Here is a 19,911-nt window from a genome sequence, read left to right on the forward strand (position 1 = left end):
TATTTTAAAATAAGACATTTCAATGGCTCATTCAACTTAAAAAAGTCAAGAAATCTCTAGAATCAAGTCATCAACCAAAGAAAACTTCAATTCCATCAAATTAAAGAACTTGGAAAGTGTGGTTCAAGGTACATATAAAATTTACCTTTACTCCTATTTCTGACCTATTTGGTAAGCTACATAAAGGGAGAGAATGGCTCAATCAAGTGATCTATTTGAAAATAAAATACTCTGATTTGTCTTGTTAAGCAGTGATAGACAAGGCAATGACGCAACACTGCATTTAGATGCACCTCTAAATTATTTCTAGGTCTAATTTAATTTCTGCCAATACATCATTAGAGTACAATTGACCATTAGAAAATCTTGAAATTGATAGCAAAATTGGAAACTTCTTCAAAAGAAAAAATGTAGTCTGAGGCTAACATTGGCCACTTTCAGGTGCTTTCTAATGACTCAAATCCCCTGACTTTGAAAAAACAATGAGTTACAAAGGCAAAGGGAAGCATTTCTGCCCTATAAATAACAATTTTATTCCATATTGGAACACACACCAAAGTGGGCTGCTGTTAAATGCTCTGAAAGACAGTGGGACATCTTTCAATGAGTGAAATACCTTTGCTGCCTCCCTAAATTGGGTATATTTCCAGAACATGGATACTGTCTGTCAGGAAATCAGAATGGAATCAGGTGTGAGAATCCTAGCACCAGTTTCTTAAAAACAAGTCTTTCAGGGCAGCCCGGGTGGCTCAGCAGTTTAGTGTCTGCCTTCATCCCAGAGCGTGATCCTGGAGTCCTGGGATCGAGTCCCGCATGGCTCCCTCTGCCTGTGTCTCTGCCTCTCTCTCTCTGTGTGTCTCTCATGAATAAATGAGTAAAATCTTTAAAAATATATTTAAAAGAAAACAGTTTTTCAGAAAGATTTTCTTCTATGGGTCTTAGCAAAATAAAAAGTAAGGACGTACAAACAGGAATATGAAAGATACTAATTAAGACTCTTTAGAGAGCTTTACCCAAGAGTAAACAAAAAGAACCTGGTAGAGATGATTCCAGAGCAACATGAAGAGAAAGGTAGAAGGTGGCATGAATGCCACTACATATTAATATTTCTTTTGCCTTTTAAGTAAGATTGTTCTCCAAACTTCTACTGAAATAATCATCTGCCTTGCACTGGCTAGATCCTGCCTGAAACACTGGGTTCCATCCCAAATGCCATACTTTTAGAACACTGACATATTAGAGAGAACCCCAAAGTGTACTGAAAATAGGAAGGAGCTCAGAACAAATTTGAGAAAAAGCACTGGATTGAACCACAGCAGATTTCCCAGCTCTGCTTCTAGCTAGGCAAGCCACCCTGTGGTAGCAAATTAATCTCTCTAGAACCCAGAAGCAAAATTATGAGGTCAATCTAGATGGTCTTAAGTTCTTTAAATTGTATAATTTTATTATTTCAAAGTAGATCATCAGCAAGGAGAATATGTTACTTATGGTAAATACCTACATCTCTGCTGAATTGAATCGTTCTATGTTGCTAAGAAGGAAGAAATAGGCAAGAATCATAAGACATAAATATCTGGCTCAATATTAAGAGTTTTTAATAAATTTAAGTTATGTAGCAATGACACCAGTTGTCTCAAAACATAGTGAGATCACTCTTATTAGAAATATACAGGCAGGTGCTGAAGAGCATAAACTATATGACTGCTAGTCTGTTCCAATCTTAAGATCCTACGATTCTTTAGGTCCAATTTGCCACATATCTTTCCTCATATTACCTTTGCTATTTCTCATTGATTTAAATCAGCTGTTCCAGGGCTTCATCACTTCATGGGAACCTCTGAATTAGCCCATCTCTATGTCAAGTCATTATTGTGCATGTTCAATTTCACAGACATGTTTTCTGGTTCTTGCCTATACTGGATGGTCCTCCTTTTGGTTATCCTCAACATTCTTATTTGGTATAGGTATTGAGGAAGCTTGTTGAAATTGCTTTAAAGGCTACATATAACCTTGTAATAATACCAGTGATGTTACCACGATGTGGATGAAATAGATGATGTTATCAGCTCTCTTAGTAAGTGCCACAGATTTGCTAAGAGCTTTATATGCATAATCTCATTGAATCCTCCTGATAACCCTATGAGGAATGTGTTATAGTATCCATTTTACAAATAAGGAAACTCAGAGTCAGAGAGGTAAGTACTTTGCTCAAGGTAACAGAGCTAGGAAGTGAAAGAATCTAGATGTGAACTCTGGTCTGGCTAATACCTCTAAAGTACCTACTCTTAAACTACATATTCTACTGCAGTGGTTCCTAAAGTTTAGTCCCTGGACCACCAGCTTCAGCATTACATGGGAACTTGTTAAAAATGCACAGACTCACATCTACTGAGTCAGAAACTCTGGGTTGGGGCTCAGCAATCTGTGTTTTAACAAACGCTCCAAATAATTCTGATCCTAACTGAAGTTTGAGAACTACTGATCTACTCAACTGAAAATTTGCCTAGAAGGCCACCATTCTACTTATTTAAACAATTTTTTTTTGTATTTGAATTTGAGTCTGTGATGGCTCCTTAATCTCTCTTCAAGAGGAGAAAGACAAAGCCCAGTAATGGAAAATCAGATTTTCTTTCCCTTCCCTGAAATAGGAAGGGTGATTCTTTGTCATTCTTGGCAAGGGGATAAGAGATCTGCTGTTTTAAAATATAAATAAGAGGGAAACCAGAAGGAAAGAAAAAAATGCTATTTACAGTATAGCTAAGCTATTGTGGTTAGACATTATAATGAGTAAATAGACTAGAAAGATCTCAAAATTCCCTTCAAGCCTTTTGCCTTTTATAAAATAAATAACATTAAATGTCTACTAAATCAAAATAGTTAAAATAAAAACCTTTCCTAGCATGCATGCTTTAAAAAAAAATACATCTTAGCTTTATAAATACATCAGTGGCAAGGATGTTTCCAAGGTGGCATAACCAGTGGCAGGTACCATCAGCTTTCTTTGGTTTAAAAAATAAAAATCCTTTTAGCTTTGTAGCTCATGCTGTCTAGAATGTGACCTTGGTCTTTTTCAAGCTTATCTTTAGTCCGTAGCACTGTGCAACTCTGCAATTCAGTCTATAATCTCTTTAATATCTTCCTGCACGTGCAATTTTAAAGCTCAGTCATCGGCATATAAACCATCCTTTACTTCAAGGTCTCTATAGATACCTCCAGCCCATCAGATACAAGAGCTTTCACAAGGACACAGGGGTAAATATGAGTGATATGAAAATCGTGTGTAAAACAAGGTGATTTCTCCACAGGTGCTGGTCTACCTGCAAAACGTAATGATGGCTTTTCATTCTATATAAATGAAGTAAAACAGGAACTGCCTTACTTCACACATGCTTAAACATAGTGGATTTGGCTCATACTATACCACATCGAGGGTAAAATGAGCATATTTCATCTGCAAGCCTGACATCTTAGTCTCCAGTAGATATTTTATTATATTCCTTTTGTCTTCCTTCCTTCCAGAAAGGGTGTAGGGAGGCAGTTAACTAGTGAATAACAGTCAGCATCTATTCTTATAAGATGGTGAGAATGTAGACCTCACTAATCCCTCTCCTCCAAAATACATCTAAATAAGGCCTGTGTAAAGCTGCCAGCACTCAAGAATGTAGAGAACCAAAAAAGCTAGGGCAGCCCCTCACAGGTCTAAGGATTATCTATACATTATCTTTTACTAGTGAGATTCTTATTTGAACATTCATGTCCCCTCATTTCAAAGGGAAAAACTAAAGATAAAAAAAACCCCTAAAATAATAGACCCTGTATCTTATGACAATAATTCAACTTGCCAAAAAGGGGGGGGGGGGCTTGAGACATACTAACTAAAATTAAATGCTATCTATAAAGAAGATTCCTTCCTTCTTTTCTTCATTCATTCATTCATTTACTCAGTTTTACTCAAAAACAATATCTAGAAAATGCCAACTAGCTCCACATGTCCCATCCAAAATAAAAGGCTAAACAAAAGGAAATGAACTCAGTAAAAAGCAGAACCTATTTTGACCAATGAGTGAAGAAACTGGATGGTTCAATTACTGGAGCACTCTCCCAAAGGAAAATATGGATAGGCAACACTGAGAAATGCTAAGCTCTGGGTAGTCTGGTCAAGCACCTATCTGCCTGAAAGCAAGGGTCGAGGCCTCCTTATATCTCTTCTATCTACAGTTTGTAATCACATCCATGATAAGAAGGTAAAAACAAATTGACCTCTGCCAATGTCTTCCTCAACCAATGTAAAAAGGCCACTACAATTCCATTTAATAAAAAATAAAAAATAAAAAAAATAAAAAAATAAATTCCATTTAATAACAAACTGATATAGCCATTGTAAAAGTAGAAACAGACACCTTGTTTCTATACACACTATGCTGGTATTTTGTGCATGCCAACTCATTATATCTCACAATCTTGTGAAACATATGCACAGCTTTTTGAATGTAATGGATTACATCCAAAGTTGGAGGGTTTAATTCCAAATCTTCATCCAGACCTTTAATACTGTTTAGTCAAAATACGTATCAATAATCTAGGCATGAAGTAGTTATTTCATGGTGAAAGTTTAACTCACCCTTGCCATGTCCACCAAGAAGTTCTCAAATAATTTCCAAATGTGGTTACTTGTGTAGATTTCTTTCATTTCCACTTCAGTGTCCACGTAACAGTGGTTAACAAAATTCACATAAGCAATTTTAACCTGTGCAAGTTTCAAATACAGAAGAAAGTGAATTTTCTTCATCGTTCATAAGAAAGTGAATTTTCTTCATCGTTCATTTTCAAATATTAAATATGAAAAGTTAAGTAAAATCTGTGTTAATCACTATCGTGGATGATAGCATGTTTTATGTAGACCTAGAAAGCGTTCCCATTTCCCTTCTTTTGCTAAAATGCTCCAGGCCCTGATCTAATAGCCCATTCCCCTGTGCCCAGAGACTGGTATACGGAAGAACACTTGACTTAGTTGAGACTCTGAGAGTCAGATGTGCTCCTTTCCTGTCTTCCTTCCTCTCCCTCCCCTCTCCTTCTCTCTGTCTCTGTCCTTCTGTCCCTCTCTCTCTTTATCATTCTCTCTCTCTCTCTCATTACTAAAGTGGAACAAGGTAAACTTGAACCCCAAGAACCCATCTTCTGCAGGTGACTGAACAACAATTATTCTCAGGAGAGAAAGAAGAACCACAAAGGAAAAGGAGACAAAAGATGGAAAGAATTCTGACATTATTTGAACCTCCTGATTCATCAGAACAACTATCCTTCAAATTCCCAAATACAGGAGCCAATAAAACTCCCTTTTTTTATTTAAATCCTTTAAGTTCGGTTTCTGTCTTTTGCAATCAAGAGACGTCTAATCTAATGCTTAAATGTGTTGATTAAATAATACTTTATTGCCACTCAGAAATATTTAAATTACTATTTCTGAGAAGAAATAAGCTCACAGTTTACAAAAAAATTATTTTAAGATGTAGTAACATTCCTTCTCATATTTAATCAAATTCCTCATAAAGGACTGAGATGAGTCTCACCACACAGAGTATTTCTTAAAGTATGGAGATCAGTTTTTGTCTTTCTTTCTTTCTTTTTCTCTTTCTTTTTCTTTCTTGTGAAAATGTGATGAGGGGCATCTGAGTGGTTCAGTCTATTAAATGCCCAACTCTTGATTTCAGTTCAGGCCATGATCTCAGGGTCAAGAGATGGAGCCCTGGGTCAGGCTCTGTGCTCAGTGCAGAGTCTGCTTGGGATTCTCTCCCTCTCCCACCGCCCCTCCCCCTATCTTGCACACTTACATGCTCTCTCTCTCTCTCTAAATGAATGAATGAATGAATGAATAAGTGATGAATGCTATAAGCCACCTCAAATGTATATATATATATATATATATACAAAACCATTTAAATAATTCCAAGGATTCATAGAATCCAAGTTAGAACCATAAGGAGTACAATGCCAGCTTTCACGACCTTAGTACTTATCTCTATTTGACTAAGGTCAAAAAGTAGACAGGGTGTCTATGTCAAGAACTGAACATAGAGTAGGGAGACATCAGAGCCATTCAGTGCATTATCATAATCATCTTGACAGCAGCTTATAGCTATTCATTGTTTGCTACATGCCAATCACCTATAGCATTTTATATGTAATATCTCACTTAATGCAATCCTCTCAAATACATACTATAATTGTTTCACTTTAAAATTGTGGAAATTGAAGATTAGAAAGGTTAAATAATCTGCTGGAATCAGTCACACAGCTAGAATCCTAGAATGGATCCAGGATCCTGACTCATTTTCTAATTCATTTGTTCATTCATTCAAAACATATTATGAAGTATAGACTTAGGCTCAGCTAATATAATGGTAAATAGAGACAACCTAGTTGCTACTCTCATCAAGTTTATCATCTTGGGAAAGGATGCGAAGGCTACAGACATTTGTTAGCAAAATTCAAGTGCCAAATTTCAAATTGAGGACTCTTATAACTCTATTATGGGAGGCCAGGAAAGTGTTATTTATAGAAGTAATGTTTGAATCAAGAAATGAAGGATGAAGAGGAGTGAAGTAGGTGAATACAAGTTTTAAGTTACTATGTTACTATGATTTTAAATGTCTGGATTTATATCAAATTCAATGCATCACGCATTTATGAACTTTGCAACAATATACCATAACAGTAGAAAAGAAAGAAATTATTGCAATGTACATTCCTGGAAGCTTCATTAATCCTGTTGGCAGACAACAAGTTTTTAATGAGTTTTTTCCCTATTATCAGAGCCAAACAAGGACAGAGGGGAAAAAAATGATGTGCAAACAAAGCAAAACGCAGGTCCATATCTCCAAGAATGCACTTATTCCTAAAGCAAGGTAAACCTACAAAATCTAAGAGATGATACTGCTGCACCATCCTAGCCTCTCCTATCAGCGATCATAAGTTATTTATGAAGCATCTATTACATGCTCAAGAACATACCAGAGGTTACAAGTAAATCTCAGTTTCATCACATCGCCATACTTAGAATTTAAGAGATTCCTATAGCAGCTTCCAGTAAACTATAGTGACTCTACTTTGAAAAAGTTGATCATCTTTTCTAGCTCCTGCATAACTAAAAAAGCAAACTTTTTATGTTTTTTTTGAATTTTCCTAATTAAATAGCTGAGTACAATTTCTTGACTAAATACATTATCTCATTATAAATAGTTTGGGGAGTTCTGGCACTGACGCATTTTATATCAATAACAATTCTGTGGCTGCCAAGCTTTTGTCAGGCTTACCTCAGGGATGCAGTCATCATGGGTCACCACCCTCACTATGTCATCCAAGGGCAGAAGGGAATTGCACTTAATTTCAGTGTAGACATTCTTCCCCTCTGTGCATGCTGCCAGCAACTCCACCAGGGTGATGTGGTAGGCTAAGGGGCCACTCTCATCCCCTCGGTCTCTCTCTGAACACATCATATGGAGAAGGATGGGAAATGATGCTCTATCATTGTAAAATATCAGCACATCTTCACCCCCATTTATCAACTGAAATGATAATAAGAGAGTCTACATAGCAGTCCAAATGTTCGTCCTTTGCAGCTACTGCCAAAAGTTTGGTCTATCTGGAAACACATGCATCTCTTCATAAAAACATATATATTGTAAAAGCAGAACTCTACCAAGGCAAGATGGGAGAAAGATTTTAGTCAGGTGCCAAGTGATTACTTATGAATACTATCAAAAGCAGCCAGGGAAGTATGGGAAAGGTAGATGAGGACAAGAATTAAATGGCATAAATGATAGCTAATTATTCACCAGTGAGTTACCCCCTGAAATTAAACCTAAAGAATATTTCAAGAAAGTTACTTTCCTCTCCTTTAAATGGAAGATGCCATTTGTCAAGATATAAGAAGTCTCCTAAGTCTAATTTTCCCAAAACAGAGTAAAATACCCCAGCTCCCTTCAATAGTGACAGAATTAAAAAAGCATGTTCTTTGAGTCAGACGCCACTCTACAAGAATCTGGAAATTCCATGTGTCATGAGCACCAGCAAGGAATGGAGGTAAAAGCAGAGATGAGAGAAACAGAGAAAAAGAAAACTTAAAAAAGAGAGAGTAACAAGTGAATAAGTGGGGCTTTTAGGATATACATTTTCCTTCATATTTTGTTAATACAATTTTAGTGGAGAATTCCAGCAGGTGGTAATTTTATTGCTCAAACTCCATAATGTCTAATTGACAATTATCAGTTCCAATTTTCTAACCCCAATGGGAGATATTTGGGGGACATATTTTTTCTCTATTTTATTTAAACTGATAACAGATTTAAATCAATAAGACAACTGGCTTGCTTTGAACATTTTGTTGAAAGAAAATGTATATGTGTCAAATTATGTATTATATATCAACACAATATAATATTACAAGTACTTCTTTCCACATAGAAACACTTCCCCTAATCGGTACCATAAACCTTGCTAATTTTTATTCACTGCTTTTCCATTTTAATTATTTCCTTGATGATTACAATACAAAATCAAATTAGTTCCCACATTTCTAGGCAATGAAGAACAATTACAATGTAAATGTAGATAAGGAAAAGGAAGATTTTACAAATTTAAAATGTTCTTTAAAATGCTTAATAATTTACATTAAAAAATTCAAGACTTTAAGCTGAATTAATTTTAAGATATCTATGGGGCAGGAAGAACTCACATTATATCAATATATAAGCCCCCCTCCCCTCATTCCCAAATTGAAAGAATATAATTATGAAAATCATCTCATATCAGTATAATCTATTATATAACTGTTTGGTAGCCTCAGTTGAAAGCTGCCTTATCCATACAGGCCTTTAGAGAACCATTAGGTCACAGAGCAATGATTTCCCCAAATGGGCTCAATTTCTCCAAAGTACCAGTTGGTTCCTGGTGAGTAACTTACTCATTGCATAAATCTCGCTTGATGTCAAATATCACAATGAAAAGAGCAAAATAAATGAGGGACGTCAACCATTTGTGTTTCTTAAATTTTTAACTTATTCTAAATAGCTAAGATTGCACATATCATAAATCACTGATGGATAATTTCTATTAATTAATTTAATTCTCTTCAAACCCTTCTGCAAATAGTAGCAGAGAATGCCCATTCTATCTTTCAGGAACAGAGCAAAAAAAGGCAGTGGGAAAACAGAATTTAAAACATCCTGTTAGGGAACGCCTGAATGGCTCAGCAGTTGAGCATCTGCCTTCAGCCCAGGGCATGATCCTGGAGTCCTGGGATCGAGTCCCACATCAGGCTCCCTGCATGGTGCCTGCTTCTCCCTCTGCCTGTGTCTCTGTGTGTCTCATGAATAAATAATAAAATCTTTAAAAAATAATAAAAAAACAAATAAAACATCCTGTTACATACTGAAAACTTAAAAGTATAAAATGTGTCACTTGCATTCTCACTTATAACATTTCATAGAATCTTGCTAATTAAAGTACACAAATTCATTAAGGATCAAAAAGAAAAGTAAACTCAGAATATTATACAATCAACTTAATGGTATGTTACTTCACTAAATTTCAACAAACTATACTTGTTGCTTAAGTCACTGGAACTAAATTATTTTCCAAACCTATGTTGTGGGGTTTTTTTTAAACACTATAGATTAACAGAAAACACATACATGAGCACATTATGTATGTGTAGCTGTTAAAATGCAAACTGAAAACATACCTCTGTCATTACCATATCCTGGCATTTCTTCACATATTTGCCATCTGCTTTTACAATCGTTTGCAAGAACCTCAGGTACTCCACATGGCGACCGTGTGTCTCGATGCAGTGCACAAAGTGCTGCACCACTCTCTCGCTGATCTCATTGCAGAGATGGTAATTGTTCATGAAGATGTGCCGCATGGTTTCTGCTTCAAGGAGCTAAGCAGAGAGGATTGTGCCCTTGTAATTCTGACAAGATCAATTTTCTATTTTCCAATATTTAGACTCATTTCCCTGCTTGGGATCAGTTTTATATTTTATGCAAAGCCATAGTGAGTTTCCTGGGCAAGCTTTCTACAAAATGCAATGAGATCGTTCACCATTAAAAGCAAACTGAGCTAGGGGTGCCTGGGTGGCTCAGTCAGTTAAGTGTCTCTGCCTTTGGCTCAGGTCATGATCTCAGGGTCCTGGTATCAAGCCCCACATTGGGCTCCCTGCTCAGCTGTGAGTCTGCTTCTCCCTCTCCCTCTGTGATCTCTCTCACTCTCACTCTCTCTGAAATAAATAAATGAAATCTTAAAAAAGAAAAAAGAAAAAAAAGCACACGGAGCTCACAAAGGAATTTAGTTGGAAAAAGGAGTTTATCATAAAGGTCAACATGTTGACAATGGTATTTTTGAGATTAATTATCTATTACTCAAAGTTAGCTCTTCCCTAGTATCCACTGACGCACATTTTACAGAGTTACCTCTACTTTTGGGTTTTCTACATTTATCTCACTCATGGCATTGCAGCTGTTCTTTGTTCTATCACATTTTTTTTCCCTAACATTAAACTATGTACATATAAAGAAAGTTGTCACTTGCAGGTAAAATTCATGTAATATTTCAAGTTTCTGTGAATGTCTCCTTAATGGAAATAAAACATATGCACTTTTAGGGAGAGAATTCCTTCAAGGAAAAAGATAAGGTGGGAAAGACTAATAAAATTCCACTCATCGATGCTGCTAAAACAAATCTAATAGACACTATAAACAGTAGGAGTCACTAAAATACTTACCCCAGGAGTTAGAAACAAATTCAGATGTTTATGAAGGAGAACTTGGTTCTGGGGATTTCCTCGACAGAAATTCTGCAGGAATGTGTGGGCCAGATTCATCACTTCATTCATCTTTTCATCGTTCTGTAAGTGAAAGAGTAGCGATGATACAGAGAAACAAATAGACCATAATACCAAATATTATGAAAAAGTATATTCTTTCCCACATGTACTCTTTTTCTGTCTGCTACTGTGTTATTCTCCCCCTCCCGTGTGCCCTATTTCTACACTTTCCCCTGTGACCTCTCTGGCCTCCCCCATCCCCACTGTCTTCTAGATGTTTCTCACCTTCTCTTTATTTCTCCTTCTACTACCTGTTCTGTTCCACTCTCAACCCCTCTTTGTTCTCTTTGTTTCAGGCTTTCTCTCTTTCTCCCCAACATCTCTGCTTGTCCACTACATTCTCCCAGGTCTGCCCATAGCTGCATCTTCCTTCCCCACCTCTGCACCCATAGCTCATCTGTCCTGCCTTTCTCCCTCTCTCTGGCCCCTACTCTCTGCCCTCCCTCCTCGGCTTCACCCCTATCCTTCTCATCCCTCCCTTCTCTTGGACTTGCTCTATTTCCCAGTATTTCCACATATCTGGATTTTCCTGTTTCTTGTTTTCTCCTCTTTCTCTACCTTCTAGATCCTCTTCTTTCTCAAACTCTTCCCTTCCTACTGCTTTTCCCAGCATCCATCATCCCTCATTCTCTTGCCTTGTCCCTAGTCTCTTTCTTCTCTCCACTCACTTTTCCTCTATTCCCCTCCCCCTGGTAAATTTCTTTCTTTAGATATATTTCTGACCTTATCTCAACGGGACCATTCCACCCCCCAACCCTCGCCTTTTGCTATTTACCTTGTATATTTCCACCTCTTTTTTTTCCTTTTCCCCTTTGCTTTCTCATATCCTCTATATGCCAATCTTTCTAGGTCCCCTTCTTTGTGAACACATGTACTTGTAAGTTGTTTTTCTTATTCACTCTCATTTTTCAAACTCCCATAACACTATCATTTACTTATAGGAATCTAAATAAGAAATTCTTTTTTTTTAAGATTTTATTTATTAGAGAGAGAAGAGAGGCAGGGACACAGGCAGAGGGAGAAGCAGACTCCCTGCAGGGAGCCCAATCTGACTCAATCCTGGGACTCCAGGATCACACCCTGGGCAGAAGGCAGGCGCTAAACCGCTGGCCCAGGGATCCCTCAATAAGAAATTCTAAGTCTCAAAATTCACAAAGGATGCCAAGGTCTCTTCTAAATAGTAGTCATTCAACAATATCACTGAAACCATCTAAATTTTTCCTGAGTAGTTGATTATCCAATTTGTCATGTAGTCAGTGTCAGAGATACAAAACAGACTTACGTTTTGAGTATTAGTTTCAAAAAACAATGTTTTCTATTTTTCCTAATTTGAGAGTCTATAATTTATGTCATCTATAACTAAACAAACAGCCTAAGATCATTAATAGACCCATTTTCTCACATTTAAAATAGGGATGATTTAACTAGATGAGTAAATGACACCAAAAACTTCATTCCTAACTTAAGAATAGGAGACTTTAATTCAAAATCTACTACCCTCAAAGAGACTTCAGCAATAGGAATACTCAATTCCCACTGAAAAGCTGGCCAACACAGGAGAACACCAGGGCCAGATCTACGATATTTGACATTTCTTTGACATTTTTCTCATATTCATTTTTTGTTTCTGAACAATCCAGTTATTAAAACTGAGTGAATCTATAAACATAATATAAGGGATTTGATCACTTGTGCAATGCGCATGGGACAATATCAAAGATGAAATCATTTGGATAATCAATGCTGAGGATTTAATACTTTTGTTGCCTTTCAATAATTCTTTTATTTTATTCTATGCCACAGAATGAATTATGCCACCTAAGGAAGGGTAGAATTTACAAATTTACATGTTAAAAAGTAAGCTGAATCAGGGAGCAATCTCATTCAAGGAGTGAAAGTCCAAGTGAGGAGAACATCTGCACCAGCAGAGAGCCCTGGCATGGCACAGTGGCACCTGGGAAATAAAGAGGGCATCCACGCTGGGGCTGTCAGAGCCTGAATGAGGGGCAGAGTGTGTCCATATGGAGCAGTAGGCAGCAGCAGTGATGGAAGATTAGCTATTTACAGTATTAACAAATGAATAGCTATTTCAACACACACACATATGTTCCCTGGCTTTGTCTACTTAGAAGGCCTAGAAAGACTAAACCCCAAAAGCAGTAAGTACCCTTAGTTCTTAGAACTTTGCTTCTATTTGTCGTTCTTTCCCAAACACAACCAGGGCTGACTGCAGGGTTGGAGCAAGGAAACTCAAGGTGACTCTGAAACATCTTAATGTGCAAAAACCAAGGAACTACTCAAAGAATGAGGTGCATGTTAGAGGGCAAAGAAGCTAGCTCAAAGGGATGCCACTGGGCAGACTGAGGATGATCTAAGAATACATAGATAATTAGAGAAGCCTACTGCAACCGATGGAATAAAATGAGCATCCAAAAGTTCACACAGATTAAAATAAATAAGTCAAAAGTTTGATGAAGAATGGGATATTTACTTAGTTTCGAAGAACCTCATCACAAAATACTCATTAATTACCAAGGGAAAATGAGTACTTCACAGTGGAGAATTCTGGAAGACACCACCTTAATCAAGTGATCAAAGTAAACACCAAGAGTAATGAGATCAAAATCAAAATCATGTGCCTCCTGATAGGAAGTGGTGGAAGAACTTAGCCTCACTTCTGTTATGTTCCTGCCAATGATGCATAGCTGAGGAAACATTAGTCGGTCCAAATTAAGGAACAGTCTTCAAAAGAGCTGGTCTGTCTTCAAAAGTGTCAATGTCGGGATCCCTGGGTGGCGCAGCGGTTTGGCGCCTGCCTTTGGCCCAGGGCGCGATCCTGGAGACCCAGGATCGAACCCCACATCGGGCTCCCGGTGCATGGAGCCTGCTTCTCCCTCTGCCTGTGTCTCTGTCTCTCTCTCTCCTTCTCTCTCTCTCTCTCTCTGTGTGTGACTATCATAAATAAATAAAAATTAAAAAATAAAAAATAAAAAAATAATAAAAAAAAGTGTCAATGTCATAAAAGCTCCAGCATGAGGAGATAACAGACATGACAACCAAACAGTGCCTATTTCTGAAGCGGGTCTTTTTGTCAAACAGGACACAGTTGAGATGATGAGAGAAATGTGACCAGCACCTGAGGATTAAGTGGCAGGAAAGTGTCAGTGCTCTTTCCTGAGCTGGAAGGTAGTCACACGGTTATGCAGAAAGAAGACCTTCCATTTTGTAGGAACCACATGCCAAAGGGCTCAGGGCTGATCAATTTGGTGACTGACTTCCAAGCAGTTCAGGGAAAAAATTCTCATAACTTTGCTATATATTTGAGATCATATCAAAATAAATTTTTTTTAAAAAAGTAACCAACCACTAACCTTTTCATAGGGAATCTTCAGAAGATCCAATACCACCGAATGAGCTCCCATGTTTTTCAGTAATCGTTGATGTTGATTCCGACACTTTTTATTCTGTACACAGAGTTTACTTAGTCTAATCAAAATCTTTAAAAATAAGAAAAGCATTAAATATAAGGAATATGATATTAAATAGAATACAAAAACAAAAATTATTTTCCATGCAAATATAAACCCAATAAAAATATCTGAAACATGCTAACCTCCTTTACAATCCGGTAGTTATTGCTTTTATTGCTGTCAATCTGAGGTTTCCTTGTTCCATCCTGCACCGGACTCAAAATGCTTGATTCCTAAAACAAACACAAGTATGTATTTTTATCTCACATGTAGTTTTGTGATAAATATATTTACTTTTTAATAAATAATAAATGTTTTATAATTATTTTGTAATTTATTATTCAAATTAAATATTTCCTTTGCACTTTTTTATCACATAAAGAGCTCCTTGGCTTGAATAAGTCATGCCAATTACCATTTCCCAATAATAACCAAATTATAACATAAGCAGTATTACTAATAAATAATGAGTCAAAAAGTAAAAGTTATTACACATAACCTTATGCTAAATATATCAGACATATCATTGCTTTATGTTGCCTAGAGGTGAAGGAATAGTAAAAATCCAGGGGAAAAATGTGTAATTTTATCATCAGGGATAAACTACAGGGGAAAAAAAAGGTGAAGAAGCATATCATAACAGCTGAAAAAACACTTCAGGGATGGAAGGAAAGAACACTTTAACCCAAGAATTCTCTGCCAGGTTACCATGACATCCTTAAGGCCAGCCAAGCATGCACAGAACCAGGAAAATGAAGAAAGGAAAATAAAATTTAAATTAAAAATAAGATTTCAAATTACTAAATTAATAAAGCTTATTAAGAGGTCCTGAAACACTAAAAATATTTCATTGTAACAACCATTATCTGTAGCAGTATAATAAAAAAAACAAATATAGGGAGTGACATATTTTAAATATCAACTCTTATAATCACTGGGTAAAAATGAAACACATTACAAATAATTTAATACATGAGCATTTATTAAGACTTAATACATACCTGGTACTAGACAAAGGTGAGTGGATCTAAAAGAAATAAGATATGCAGTCCTTCCCACAAGAAAATTATAGTCAAACTAAAAAAAGCTGGGAGAAATATGAACATAAAGATTTGAATTGAGCAGAATTCACTATTCAGAGAGAGAGAGAGAGAATAGCTCTATCTTCAGACAGCTTTATGAAGGAGGTCAAGTTGAAGCCAAGGTCTTGAAAGATGAAAACTATTTATTTAAGTATGAGAGACGTGTGGGGGGAAAGGGGCACTTGTTAGGTGAAGAAGTCCCTTTAGCCAAAAGTATTGCAGAAAGAGCACACATAATAGTGTACAGAGAATGGCAAGAGCAGCCAGTGCATGTTGCAAGAGAGAGGGCAATTAGTAGAGTGGGACCTGATTGCTTTCCTGACTGACAACATGTACAAAATGGCATTGGGATCAATGTCAAGTCCAACTTTAGTCAAAAACACTAAACTCCTGACTATGTTGATGGTGTTGGTTCTCACAGTTAAAGGGGACCCCAATCTAAGCTCAGGGAAAAGTAGCACAAATATGCAAAGCCAATCAATGTAATTTAATTTGCCCCAAGCGGTTTCCATGACAAATCACAAAATGAATAGAAACCAAGAAAGAAAAAAAAAACACACAAAACTAACCATACTAGTCAAGGAATTCTGATGCAAGGCTTCAAGTAGAGTGACTTGAATGGTGGTGACCCATCACCACTCCTCAGTAAGCTTTGTATTTGTCTTTGCTTCTGTCCAAGCAAATATTGCCTCTTTCCTACCTGAAATTCCAGTACCATCTACACACTTACCTTCCCTGTTATGTCTCAGAGGAAAAAAAACTTTTGATGCAGGGATTTTTCAAATCCATCTTCCCTGCCTCCCCTCCCTGCTTCATCTCTGTTTCCTATGCATAAATGGATGGTTTCTGCTCTCTAGTGATGCTTTCTCACCTCTTTAAAAATATGGCTAAGTGGAGGCTAACCAAGGATTTTTCAGTAGTATTTCCCATCCTTGGAAGAAGTAGTCCTGCATCTCAGACTATGGCCCCACTCGATTTCTCAAAAGAATACTCTCTACCAAACTGTATTAAAACTGTTTTATGTGCTAATGACTCATAGTGACCAACACTTTATTTAGCATTTGATTCTGTAATTCACTATCATTTTCTTTAAACCTCTCTCTGTTTTATCATGCCACAATAGTCTTCAAGATTATTTTCTACCTTTCTGACCACCTTGTGCTTTCACTCAACAAAATTGGAACTGCAAAAAGTGAAGAATATGAATGCTGAGAACATTCACGGTGTTACTGTTGGGAGTCCAGCATTATGTCACCTATCTATCTTGACAAATTCTAGGAGGGAAAGGAATGCAGTCCAGCCTCCGCCACAGGTAAATAAAAGAGAAAAAAGGAATGCAAGAGGTTGTCTGCAAGACAACAAACACTAGGTGAATCCTAGAAGGTTATAGAAAAAGGTATAAAGCTACATATGTAAGGGAAGCCAGTGCAGAAGCCCAAGTGCTGATATGGATGGAAACTATGTAGATAGAAAAAGCCAGGGGGTCAGAGAATGAGATAAATAGGGGTTCTATCTGATAGCAAAAATTATTGATGAGAAGTAGAAATTGCAAAAGCTAGAAATATAATTAAATTTCCTTTTTTTCTGATCACAAAGGCAGAGGTTGAAATTTTAAAAGGCCATGTTCATTTTTTTTTTCTGGAAGAAAAGAAATATTAAAGAAAACCAACTTTGTACTATAAACCAGGATTAAGATATTACCAAGTCTAAAGATTTACAAAGCTCCTACAGTGAAGAGATGTTTCTGATACATGTCACCTTTATTTTTTTTTTTTTAAAGATTTTATTTTATTTATTAATAGAGACAGAGAGAGAGGCAGAGGCAGAGGGAGAAGCAGGCACCACACAGAGAGCCTGACGTGGGACTCGATCCCGGGTCTCCAGGATCATGCCCTGGGCTGCAGGCGGCGCTAAACCGCTGCGCCACCGGGGCTGCCCTACATGTCACCTTTAAAAAAAATCAGTTGAAAATACAGGCAAAGTTTTGGCAGATATATTTAAGTCCATTTTTCAAACAATGACCTGAAGAAAAAGCAACTGTCTTGTTCTAAGAAAAGTAATCTCAGGCAAAATGTACTGCATTACAAAAAGCTATGCTCTTTAGTACAGCCCAGAAGATACAGGCAATTCTAAACTCCATAAGTATGGGAATTATGAAGAATAATTATTTTAATTTAAAATTGCCAGCAGTCAACAAAAGTAGGCATCACTGGAGAATTCAATAAGCAGCCCCTTTTAATTTCAGAAAATAATTCAATGTAATTAAACGGAACAAAAATATTAACCTACAGAACATCTGGATGATTCCAAAGCAGATCAGGGGAATTTAAGAAATATGTAAACTACATAATTATGGTTAGGTTTTATTTTATTTTGATGCCAAAATAAAATAAGTAAGTAAAGGTGTTCCAAAAGTTTTCCTCCAGAAAGGGCAAAGAGTGATTATATTTTTTATATTTTATGTAACTTTGATCTTAGATCATTGGCCAAATCTACAAAGCCCTGTCTTCGTCCTAATGTCAAAATTTTAGTGAAGTACAAAATGCAGAAGTGTAACTTATGCCAAGTCCCAGAGCAAAGCAGGCTCCAAAAAAAAAAAAAAACGTGTAACACTGAGAACAGTGCTGTGCATATAGTAAATACCCAAATTATCTTTCTGATAACAGTGATGAAGAATAGATATGGCACTCCAAAAGCATTTGCACTTTATTATTATTATTTCCTATCATCTGGAAGAATTTGACCTTATTTCCTCTAATGGAATATAGGAAACTGCTTAGTTCAGTGATTTCATAGAGGCAGTTAGATTTTTAATTGCATAGCATTTACTGCAACATAAAGTGGTAGGTTTCAAAACAATATAGCAAGAATAGTTTAGAAGGGTCTAGATATTTCTAGAAGAGTCCAGAAATTGGATGGGTAACAGAGTTCTAGGCAGAGACACAAAGAGTGAATACCTAAACAAATACTGGTTCTGAATATAGCTACCCACCCCCAAATTTATTTTGCATCAGTCAAGCAGACTTTTTTATACGAGTAGCAAAAATCATAAAGGTGATACTGTATGAGCTATATGGTGAACTAAATATTGGCACCAATTAATGGGATCTGGCTCCTTAATTTAAACAAGGGCAATGCTTATTAAAAAAAAAAAAAAAGACGTTCCAAATCCTACAATGTAGAACTGCCTGCATCTGCAGCTGCATGATTAAAATAGCTCAGTGCATGCCTTCTCTTTGTCCCCACCCCAGTGAAGTCAAGGGATGTCCTTCCTCAGCAATGTTGTCAAGTTAGCAAGACTGCAAAGCATTCTGCTCACCATCTGTATCCCTAGCCTTCTCTTCCTGTAACCATTATTCAACTCCATCAGTGGCATCACTTACCAATCACCATCTTCCCAAATTTGGATGTCAAAAGCCTTCCTTTTCCCTTCCCATATTCTTCCAAAACATGAATGAAAATGCAATAATCCATCTTTTATATTTGATTCACCAATTAGATTATAATTTAGTTGAAGCTCTTCATAAGAAATATTACTTCCTTCAGATAACTGAATGATAACCTCACTGTGGAATGATATTTTTTTCTCTCTCTCATCTAAGAGTGACATCATATACCAGTCATTTAGGAAGATACCTAGAGGGTTGCAGAGCCCTAAAATCACCCTAGATCTACTTATCTGATCTTGTATGCAAAGATAATTTGGACAAATATGGGGTCATGGTTAACAGTCTCTGCTTCCCCTATTTGGCATCTAAGGCTGCTTAGCCCAAGATCTACAATGTGCAGAAGAGATGGTGTCCACCATTTCTGGCAGGTAACTTCCCTCCAGACTTCCCTCAGCTCAAGCCCAAATACTTTCCTTTCTAGAGAGTAAAAACATATTCCTAACCTTACCCCAAACCTGTTTTCCTCTCCCTTTGTCTCAAGACAAATGCAATATTCTGACTCGCTTGACATCATTTTAATTAGTATTTGATGATGTTTAATCAGATGTCCTAGGAAACATCTCAAGTCTCTCAACCACCTGTATCTCTGATAAATAAGGTACCAAAAAAGGGTGTGCCACTAGAGTGTATTAGGAAAAGAGGGAATATATTGATGATGAGTATATTCAATGTTAACTCATAGTTGTTTTCATAAAATTGCAGCAGGAACCCATTACAGTACAGGAACATACAACAATTTTTTATAATACTTTATATAATATATAATACTTCTTTATGTAATCCTCACCAGTATTATATATGGAAACATAGAAAGGATAGGCAACTCTCTAGTCAGCAGGGTGACACAGAATAACAAAGCACTGTACAGGAAATGAAAACGGCAATATAATAGAGCCCTTAGAGACTGTGTCTGATACCTGATATGTTAGGTAAAAGAAGCTTCCCCAGTGACGATCATATCACAACACTCCCTAATACAGCTGTGAAAAGGATGTTGTCCATACAGAATCTACGAGAAAGGCATC

The 19,911-nt window shown here is 36.7% G+C and overlaps 1 protein-coding gene across 1 annotated transcript in view; it reads right to left on the bottom strand.

Annotated features, from left to right (window-relative positions):
• ITPR2 (inositol 1,4,5-trisphosphate receptor type 2) overlaps positions 1-19,911 on the bottom strand; it is a 469,109-nt gene that overhangs the window by 249,911 nt on the left and 199,287 nt on the right. The window contains exons 27-32 of the mRNA XM_055318489.1: positions 14,499-14,588; positions 14,257-14,382; positions 10,784-10,906; positions 9,743-9,943; positions 7,314-7,565; positions 4,622-4,747 (exon numbers count right to left, since the gene is read on the bottom strand). Of these exons, the coding sequence (XP_055174464.1) occupies positions 4,622-4,747; positions 7,314-7,565; positions 9,743-9,943; positions 10,784-10,906; positions 14,257-14,382; positions 14,499-14,588 (918 nt within the window). The remainder of the gene's footprint in view (positions 1-4,621; positions 4,748-7,313; positions 7,566-9,742; positions 9,944-10,783; positions 10,907-14,256; positions 14,383-14,498; positions 14,589-19,911) is intronic.

The sequence above is a fragment of the Nyctereutes procyonoides genome, unplaced genomic scaffold, assembly GCF_905146905.1.
Source record: "Nyctereutes procyonoides isolate TBG_1078 unplaced genomic scaffold, NYPRO_anot_genome, whole genome shotgun sequence".
In the NCBI taxonomy this organism is placed as follows: Eukaryota; Metazoa; Chordata; class Mammalia; order Carnivora; family Canidae; genus Nyctereutes; species Nyctereutes procyonoides.